The 11,084-nt window shown below is 37.3% G+C and overlaps 1 protein-coding gene across 1 annotated transcript in view; it reads right to left on the minus strand.

The window, feature by feature from the left end:
* CFAP36 (cilia and flagella associated protein 36) overlaps window positions 1-10,214 on the minus strand; it is a 30,552-nt gene extending 20,338 nt beyond the window's left edge. Inside the window, exons 1-3 of the mRNA XM_069583291.1 lie at window positions 9,461-10,214; window positions 6,505-6,569; window positions 5,789-5,890 (exon numbers count right to left, since the gene is read on the minus strand). Coding sequence (XP_069439392.1) covers window positions 5,789-5,890; window positions 6,505-6,569; window positions 9,461-9,575 — 282 coding nt within the window. The 5' untranslated portion in view covers window positions 9,576-10,214. The remainder of the gene's footprint in view (window positions 1-5,788; window positions 5,891-6,504; window positions 6,570-9,460) is intronic.
* Window positions 10,215-11,084: the final 870 nt, after the last annotated feature.

Raw genomic sequence — 11,084 nt, forward strand, 5'->3', positions numbered from 1 at the left:
GAATTTTATGAACATCCCTATGACCACAAATTTGATAATCCAGATGAAATGGACCAATTTCTTAAAAAACACAACCTGCTAAAACTCACACAAGAAACAGACAATCTGAATAAGTCTATATCTATTAAAGAAATGGAATCAATAATTAGTAATCTTCCAAAACAAAAAGCACCAGGCCCAGCCGGGGTCAATGATGAATTCTATCGAACACTTAAAGAATTTTATACAATTCTATACAAATAAAGATAGAACTTTAAAGAAAAGATATAGATTCCTTTTACTTCTCAAAAGAATAATGATTATTTATTTGCAGAAATTCAATAGCATAGCCTATAGAAATGATGTGAAAGCCTTTCTATTGATTCAAAGGACTAAGGGGGAAAAAAGTATAACTATGAAATCTGGTCCCATCACTTCATGGTATATAGATGGGGAAACAACGGAAACAGTGAAAGACTTTATTTTCTTGGGCTCCAAAATCACTGCAGATGGTGACTACAGCCAGGAAATTAAAAGATGCTTGTTCCTTGGAAGAAAAGCTATGATCAACCAAGACAACATACATTAAAAAGCAGAGACATTACTTTGCCAACAAAGGTCTGTCTAGCCAAAGCTATGGTTTCTCCAGTAGTCATGTATGGATGTGAGAGTGGACCATAAAGAAGGCTGAGCGCTGAAGTATTGATGCTTTCAAACACTGATGTTGAAGAAGACACTTGACAGTCCCTTGGATAGCAAAAGAGATCAAACCAGTCAATTCTAAAGGAAATCAACCCTGAATATTCACTGGAAGGACTGATGCTGAAGCTGAAGCTCCAATACTTTGGCCACCTGATGCTGACAAAGATCAAAGCCATGAGAAGGGAGTGACAGAGGACGAGATGGTTGGATGGCATCACTGACTCAATGGACATGAGTTTGAGCAAGCTCCAGGACATGGTGATGGACAAGGAAGCCTGGCGTGCTGCAGTCCATTGGGTCGCAAACAGTCAGACACAACTGAGTGACTAAACAACAACAACAAAGCAATCAACAATTGGAATTTGAAATAAAAAACACAATACAATTTACATTTGCACTACAAAAAAGTACTTAGGAATAAATGTAACAAAATATGCACAAGATCTACATGAGGAAAACCAAAAAATTCTTATGAAAGAAATCAAAGATGATCTAAATAAATGGAGATCTATTCCATGTTAATAAATAAGAAGACTCAACATTGTTAACATGTCATTTCTCCCAGATTTGATCTGTAGATTCATACAACCCCAATCAGAATCCCAGCAATTGTGGATATCAACAAACTGATATTTAAATGTACATGGAAAGGTAAAAGACCCAGAACAGTCACACAAAATTGATAAATATCAAAGTCAGAGGACTGACACTACATGACTTCAAGATTTACTATAAACTACAATAATCAAGACAGTATGATATTGGTGAAAGAACAGACGAAGGATTAATGAAACTGAATAGAACCTGAAAATTGACCAACAAAAACACAGTCAACTGATTTTTGACAAAGGAACAAAGGCAATCCAATGAAGAAAGGATCATCTTTCTAGAAAATGCTGCTAGAACAACTGACATCTACATGGAAAAAAAGAAGGAATCTAAACACTGACTTTACATCTTTCACAAAAATTAAAATGGATCACAGATTTAAAGGTAAAAACAAAACTTTGAAAGATAGCATAGAAAAAATCTAGCTAACCTTGGCTTTTGGCAATGACTTCTTAAGGTAAAATATCATAACCATAAACAATGAAAGAATCAATATATCAGACTTCACTAAAATAAAAAAGACTTCTAATTTGTGAAAGACATTGTTAACAGAATGAAAAGAAAAGCCACAGGAGAATATTTTGTGAAATATTTGCAAAACATATCTGATAAAGAAGATCTGTATCAAAAATATACAAAAAACTCTTACAACCCAACAATTAGAAAATAAATAACTCAATTTAAAAATGGGCAGAAGAAAACAATGATATCACTACATATCTATCAGAATGGCTAAAATCCAAAAACCTGACAATATCATGTGTTACTGAAGACATGGAGCAACAGGAGCTTCCATTCATTGCTGGTAAAAATGTAAAATGATATAGCTACTTTAGAAGAGTCTGGCAGTTTCTTACAAAGTTAAGAGTGAATCTTAACATATGATCTAGCAGTCTTGCTTCTAGGTATTTACCCAAATGAGATGAAAAATTTACATCCACATAAAAGCCTGAATATGAATAGCTATAGTGACTTTATTCAAAATTGCCAAAGACTGGAATGCACCAAAATATCCTTCACAAGATTATATACCACCTTCGAAATGTGGTACATCCATAAAATGGAATATTATTTAGCAATAAAAAGAAAACTATCAAACAATGAAAAAACTTCTTCATATTGCTTAATGAAAGAAGTCAGTCTGAAAAAGCTATATACTTTATGATTTCAATTACATAATATCCTGGGAAAAGCCAAACTATACAGACAGTAAAATGAACAGCAGTTGCCAGAGGTTTGGTGCAAAGATGGGAAAGATGAATATGTGGAATACGTGAGATTTTTAAGACAGTGAAACTATTTTGTATGATACTGTAATGATGGATATATGACATTATGTATTTGTCAAAATCAACTGTACAACACAAAGAGTGAACCTTAATATAAACTATGGACTTTACTTAATAATCATATATCAATACTGGCTCATCAACAAATATACTACACTAATGAAAGACTTTAATAAAAAAAGATGACACTACATTAGCTGCTCAACTTTCTGTAAACATAAAACTGCTCTTAGAAAAAGTCTATTGATTTTTAAAAATCTTATGAGCAATCAGACAAAATATTATTAATTGATAAGTGTGTGTTTTTAGAAAATGAAAGTTATACCATACATGTAATCATTTTAGTGATACAAGTTATTGGGGAAAAAAAGAATAATTTTCCCAAATTAATATTAGAAGACAAATGTTTCTGAAAGTGTTAAGTTCTAATTTACAAAAGCCAAAGTAAATCACATGAAAAGCAAAAACAAAAAATACTTTGTCTCTTGCCATATAGTCATCCCTGGCTCCTGCTATACATGGAAATCAGTGATGAGCTCTATCCTCCCCCCAAAAATTACAAGCAATGAAAAAAGCCACTTTTGCCTATTTCAGTTGAAAACACCATAAAATTACAAAATCAACTGAACACAACTGAAATAATATCTCAATATGCATTCTATTATCATATTTTTCTGAATTTTTTAGAAAGGTATCTTAATTTATGAGCATTTTTTGAGAAGCTACACACGTAAGACAGGAAAACATGCTCTTAAAAAGTCTGTTGTTGAGACTTCCCTGGCAGGCCAATGGTGAAGACTCTGTGTTTCCACCAGAGAGGGCCCAGGTTTGATCCCTAGTGGGAGAACTAAAATCCCACAAGCTGTATGGAGAAGAAAAAGAAGGAGAAGAGAGTTGGAAGGATGGGAGAGGAAGGATGCAAAGGGTGGAAAGAGGAGGGGAGGAGAAGAGAGGAGAGAAGAGGAGAGGAAGAGAAAGGAAGGAAGGAAGGAAGGGGAAAAAAAAGGTTGTTGTTTTTTTAAAACAGACACCTTCACCGGATGCACTCCTTACAACTCCTGCTGATTTTAATACACAAGAATGCCAGGACCAGTGGTCTAGGACTAATGGTGACCAAACCAGGTGAAAAGAATTTTGCAAGTCATCTTTAGTAGTACAGTTCAATGAGAGGGGAGTGAGCAACTGTTTATAAAAATAAAAATCAAACCAAACAGACCAAAACAAAAGAAAAAATACCTCCTAAACTACCCTGGGCGAACAATTGGTTTCTTGAATTCCTACTCTAAATTAGCATAATGGAATCAGCATTCTGATCTTTATTTACAAAGATTAGATTATTGCTGCAAAGCAGTAACTAAGCAGGCTTTGGGCTATTTTTCTGGTTATTGGAGATGGCCATGTGCTGATTCAGTCATACTGCCCTTAGTATCTGGGGCTAAGTTTGCTTGAGAAGAGAATAAAGCTAACTAGTCCACATGGGGATTGAATACATGACCCTGGCCTAATTAGCACCCTGCTAATCAACCACCAAAATAGCTACCATTAATTACAAGATGCTTCCATTTATAGAGCACTTTATATGTGTCAGGTATTGTGCTAAATGTTTTATGAACATTTTTGCTCAAATTTCACAAAAACCTTTCAAAGTAGATACTGTCCCTGTTTTACAGATGTTCAAACTGAGAATCAGAATAGACAAGATAGGAAAACTGTAAAACAACTCTGTCCATGATAAATGAAAGTAATCAAAAGATCTAAGCTCAAATCCAAGTCTGTCTGTATCAGGTTTCCATGCTTGTACATAACCAGACTGTACTACGAACCAACTCCAAATCAAAAGGTGTTATGTAACAGAACAAAGCAGAAAGATATGTTACTTTTGATCTGAAAACAGTATTTTAAAATTCTGAATGTCTTCATTCACAAGTTATCCTGATGATGAAAACAAAAGATGGATGTGACTACTATTACTATGAACATCTTTTTTCACAAAGTATTTCAGATTCATTCATAATAGCTTAATGAAGAGGTTGACAAATATTAACCAAAGAAAATATTCTGGAAATACAAGAAAAATAAAAACAAACACCAATGCCTTAAAAGAACCCTAGATACTAATTAATAATTTTCAATAAATTCCTCAAGGTAAACAGACATGTAAAAAACTTCAATTCAAGGTAATTAAACTGAATTGAAAATGTAAAAGTGCTCAGCGGGGCAGAATGAGTACTGGTCTGACTAGAGATAGCAGGAAAGTTGCCCTGCAGCAGGCCATGATGATGGGATGGGTTTCTCTGGGTAAGGAAAGGATGGAGTAGTGAGAAGGTGGGGGCTGAGGATTCCTGGTTAAGGAACGACCATGAGCAAAGCCAGGTGCACCAACGCTTACAAAAACAAGTAGCCAGAATTACTATAATATGTAATGTACTATAGAATGACAGCAGGAGGTTGAGAATGATAATTTGAGATCACATCCTAGATAATCCTATCATCTCACTAAGGAATTATAGTTAATTTGGTAGAAGATGAAAAGCTAAAATAACTATTTGAGAAGGCTATTGGGTAGTAATGACGTATCTCTATACTCAATCTCGGAGCCTGAGCTGGTATTCTGGCTTTGTTACTTTACTTGTAGACTGTGCACCAGTTCCTTAACATATATGTGCAATAGTTTTCTCAATTCTAAAACAAAGTAAAATAAATAGTACCAATTTCTTAAGGACTGTTAGGAAGATTCAATGAAATAATACATGTCAAGTGCTTAAAACAGCAGCTAGCATGAACCCCCAGTAAATATTAGTTACAAATACACCTAAAACCTACTTCAATTCAGCACTGCAGAACAAATGAGACAATAAAATTAGTTCTAACAGAAGAAAGCCCCAGGAACCATGTACTATGTATCTGCTAAGATTAAAAAAGGGGCAACTGCAAAACCATCAGAGACTTATATAAATAATTTTTTTGCATAAAGCCTGTGATCTATTATAGTTCTGATAGGAAGTTCTTTTTTAATAGCATCAGTTTATTAATGCTTCAAATTTATCTTTTCACAAGGTACTTATAAAGAAAGAATCCATATGTGTTAAATTGGCTTTTCACTCTTACAGTCTCTAGAATATTATATTTTGACAATCAAACACAGCAAATCTAAGTGGAATCCTGGGCATTTTTGTTAAAATTATATATTAGCAGAAAAACACAAAAACCTGTGATGTACGGGTCTTTGCAAGAGGAGAAGTACATGCTTCTTGGAATTGATCTTCATTAATTCCAATTTCTTTAAGGTAAGTTTCTAACAGCTTTTCAACCTAAAAAAAAAAGTTTAACTTTTACAATTTACATTGAAAGATTCCAAATGAGTTTTTATATTAAGTTTAGAAAAGTATAATCAAATGCTTGCTTGCAATTATTAATCTACATAAAATTATATTATATGGCAGTGACAATCTTTTTCACCAAAAAAAAAAACCCTAACAACTAAAAGTGAAAATCTTTGCAGAGAATCAAATGAAAGTTTATTTCCTCTACCAGAAATAACTAAAGTCAGGATTATGAAGTTTGATGTGGTATAATCCTTGTGCTACCCAGAGGCATTTCTTAAAATCTCAAGACAACATGGCTAAATTAATAATGAACACTCCCCTGGATATACCAGCAGAAGAACAGGAATAAAATTTAAAGATCAGATGCAAGATCCCTTAAAATAGTTGTCCTAAATCTATTCCCTACATTCCAGAGTCTTATGGAGGAAATGCCCAGAGAACTCCTGGAGTCTGATGCAACTGATAGCACTACTAAGGTAGAATTTTGGAATACTACTGGAATTTTGGAATTTAAATGGACAAGTCTATTTTTTAAATTCAGAACAGATTTGAATTAATATTATTCAAATTATATTTAAAATCAGTTTAAAAATACTCACTAGTTCTTTATATTCCTGATGAATCTCTGTATAAGTCAATTTGCTCTCTTCTTCATCATCGAAAACTAAATTTAAAAGAAAAATATTGCATAGTGTAAAAAAATTTCATTAAATATGAAAGTCAGCTCCACAAACAGAACTTACAAATAGAACACTCATTCTTGTAAACTGGCTCTTCCACTTTAAAATTCTTGGGATTAAAAATAATAATAATTAATTGTAAACGAGTTTTTGTCTGTACCTAAGAGCTACTTCATATGGGAGAGGAGCATTAATTTGCCACTTTTCAATCAATAATACGAGACAACAATTTATTTACAAACTTTAAATGGAACATTATTGGTAAGTTTCTAAATAATTCCTTTCACAACAGGTTCCAGATTATTTTACCATATTGGAATTTTGCTGATCCAAATTTTACTGAAACTGACTCTTTCTTTATTACATATAAATCAATAATGAAACAAAAATGAATAAAAACAAATGTTTACTCAATGATGATATGTGTGAAACAATGTAGATCAGAAAGATATATATTCCTTCAAAAAGCTACAATGTGATCAAGGAAAAGACAAATTCATGAACTGTAAACCATAAGCCACTTCTAAAAAAAATTCCCCCATTCTTTCTAAAATACAAAACTAACATTGGTAATTTTCTATTTAAAACTCTTCAGTTCTTTGCCTAGCGAATAAGTATAGAATATTTAGAATCCCAGACAAAATTCTTCAAGATTGGATCCCAAGTCTCATCTCCCACCACTCCAAAACCCAAACTTTGCCCTCATAACAGGACACAATTACTTGGAACATGGACAAATGTAAAAACATACAAGGTGCTTCAAAGCCCCAGGTCTTTGCTCAAGCCCTTCTTGGATCTCTTTGCCTTTACCCAATACCTCTTCTCCCAACCATTCTTCAAAATACTGTAAGAGGCACATTCTCCATGATCTGCTGCTGCTGCTGCTAAGTCACTTCAGTGGTATCCAACTCTGTGCGACCCCATAGACAGCAGCCCACCAGGCTCCCCTGTCCCTGGGATTCTCCAGGCAAGAACACTAGAGTGAGGTGCCATTGCCTTCTCCGCCATGATCTGCTACCCACTCCCAACTCCCTTGGCTATTCAGATTCCTTCCTCAGAACTATTTGAATACACAGCACCATATGTCCACCTTTATAATAACATCTGGTCACACTATATTTAAAGTCCATTTACCTGCTTGTCTTCCCCACCAAATTATAAACTTCTCAAGGACAAAGATTTGTTTTATTAACTTTTCTAACCTCAACTTCTGGCTCAAAGACACTCAATAAATGTTGAAATAAATGCTGATATTTACAAAGTTATATAAAACTAATTTTTAAATTACCTAAGGTGAAGAATACCTCATTAACAAACCAAAGTCAGTGAAATATAAACACTATTATTTCAAGTGCCACTGAAATGTTACTTCCATTTCTCGTGGCATCTATTCTACATAGCACTGGGCATACATGCAATATAGCAGCTAATAAACCTGTTTTCAGATAATTTTGAAGCCAAATTACTACATTACATGTTTACAAGTCTGAAGATTACTATTTCCCTATAAAATTACACAATCAGCTATGTTATAGCTGAGATGCAGCCACTTTTAAAGTGTGGGAATAAAAAAAAAATTTTTTTTTTTTTTTTGCCATTTCAGCATTTAGGTTCAGTGGGATAAGTGGAATCAAACGGTGACATAATTTCTTTTTTCTCCTAAAGGAGATCAGAACACCAAATGCTTCCTCAGTCTCAGAATAGCATTTTAAATTCTTTAATAGAGCAGAAATAAAAGTTATTTTGAACTTCTTTTAAAAATTACCTGCGAGAACAATACCTAGTAAATACTATTTGAATGTTGCTCATGGCAATGAGAATGTAATGAAAAGATTCAGTGGTCAAAGTAAATTTCATCTTTACCAGATTCATGGAAACTTAAGGTTGAAAGGACTCTTAACAGATCATTCATGATAACCAACCATTTGACATTTGAATTCCCCTCTGTAATAACTCCATTAAGGTGCTATCAGATTCATTCAAACACTGCTAACGCCTAGGGAACTCATTACCTTCCGAGACGGGCGATTTATCCAGGATACTATCTGTTATGAAGCACTTCCTTCACAGAAATTTGTTTACCTCTAGCTTGTACCCACGGACGCTAGCTCTAGCCCACTGAACCTTAAAAAAAAACAAGTCTAACCCCTCCAACATACGACAGACGTTCGTAATGGATATTACTACCCTTAAGGTCTTGGCCAGCTAAACAACCAGGACAACAGCCTTAAATTACTCTTATGACATCGCTTCTGGTTCCTTTTCCATAAATGGACTCCAAACTATCTCTAAGAACTGAATGCAAAGCTCCAGAATCTGGAGGTACTCTTTCCTCACAGGGAACGTTATGCCACGTCTTCATATCTCATTTGTTGGAAGATACCCTCCATTTTTGGTATAACCGAGACAGAGAGCTCAAAAAGGGCAATACAGGCCACCGAGATTACCTGCTCTAGGGCTACCGGAGTAACCACATATCCCTCGCCCACCCACTTTTTGGCCAACAGTTGGAATCAGAAGGAACTCTGAAGCAAACTGACATCTCTCCTCCCAAGTCACTGGGGAAGCTGATGAAGAAAGAAACCCACAGTCACCTGGCCAAGGCAGAAAGGTGCAGGATGGAGTGGGAGGCCCAACACAGCACTAAAGTCTACTGTTTTTCGAATGCGTGCTTGGGCCCAGCGGGGAGAGGTATGTCGTCCCCCTTTTCATCACCGTGGAAAAGACAGGCGCGGTGACAGCAACACATTCTAAAAATCCAGCTCTAAACCTGGTCGACAGGAGGGGAGATCGAGGAGATGAGAGGCGGTGTGTGGAGAGGCTGTTGGTGTGAGAGAGGTGAGCAAGGACTGACGATTCGAGATTCATATTTTACCTTCACATTTCTGCTCCACGAAGTCCAAGATGGGGATGGACCAGTCCGGGCCCCGCAGGAATCCCGCGATGCTCTCCACCACCCATTCCACCTCATCCTCTTCTTCCGCGGCCATTCCGCCCCCACGGGGCGCCGCGGAAGCCTAGGCCAGATCCCCGGATCCTAGAAGGCCTTTCGGCCGCAAGGAACCGAGAGGACAGGGAAACGATGTGCCCCAGCAGTCTCCGCAGTCACCTGGCTAAAATCTACAAACCACTTAACGTAAAACGGTCGCTATGGCAACAAAAGGAGCGGCCTCCGGCAGCCGCCCGGAAGTGAAGCCAGCTTCCTCAGAGCCTGCGCAGCTTAGAAAGTGGCATTTGAAGAATGTTTCCGATTGGCTGGGAAGGAGTAGAAGCCAGTCGAAAGATAGCCTTCATCTCATTGGGCCGGAGCTGTTGTAGCCATTGGCTGGAAATCCTGGAAGGAATCTCAATGTTCTCACGGGAGAAGTCCGTGGGACCAAGGATAAGAAATGGCGCCACGAAGGCCCGCCTCACCTGGTCTCTGACTGAAGGTTTTAAAGGCTTCAGTTCACGGTTGTATCCCCACCGCTCACTCCCGACCATTTTCCGACCCGCTGAGCCAGACACGTTTGTAATTGAAAGGTTGATTTTTGAAAATACAAACCCGAGGAAAGCAGTTTCTGTAAGATTTGCTGATTGTCCCAGCGCCAGTTTGCATCCCGTAGCTGCCAGCGAGTCTTTACGGCGTCAGTCAGTTCAGTTCAGTCGCTCAGTCGTGTCCGACTCTTTGCGACTCCATGAATCGCAGCACGCCAGGCCTCCCTGTCCATCACCAACTCCCGGAGTTCACTCAGACTCGTGTCCATCGAGTCAGTGATGCCATCCAGCCATCTCATCCTCTGTCGTCCCCTTCTCCTCCTGCCCCCAATCCCTCCCAACATCAGTCTTTTCCAGTGAGTCAACTCTTCGCATGAGGTGGCCAAAGTACTGGAGTTTCAGCCTCAGCATCATTCCTTCCAAAGAAATCCCAGGGCTGATCTCCTTTAGAATGGACTGGTTGGATCTCCTTGCAGTCCAAGGGAATCTCAAGAGTCTTCTCCAACACCACAGTTCAAAAGCATCACTTCTTCGGCACTCAGCTTTCTTCACAGTTCAACTCTCACATCCATACATGACCACTGGAAAAGCCATAACCTTGACTAGAGGGACCTTTGTTGGCAAAGTAATGTCTCTGCTTTTGAATATGCTCTCTAGGTTGGTCATAACTTTCCTTCCAAGGAGTAAGCGTCTTTTAATTTCATGGCTGCGGTCACCATCTGCAGTGATTTTGGAGCCCCCCAAAATAAAGTCTGACACTGTTTCCACTGTTTCCCCATCTATTTCCCATGAAGTGATGGGACCAGATGCCATGATCTTCGTTTTCTGGATGTTGAGCTTTAAGCCAACTTTTTCACTCTCTTCCTTCACTTTCATCAAGAGGCTTTTTAGTTCCTCTTCACTTTATGCCATAAGGGTGATGTCATATGCATATCTGAGGTTCTTGATATTTCTCCCAGCAATCTTGATTCCAGCTTGTGCTTCTTCCAGTCCAGCGTTTCTCATGATGTACTCTGCATATA

The sequence above is a fragment of the Ovis canadensis genome, chromosome 3, assembly GCF_042477335.2.
Source record: "Ovis canadensis isolate MfBH-ARS-UI-01 breed Bighorn chromosome 3, ARS-UI_OviCan_v2, whole genome shotgun sequence".
Lineage (NCBI taxonomy): Eukaryota > Metazoa > Chordata > Mammalia > Artiodactyla > Bovidae > Ovis > Ovis canadensis.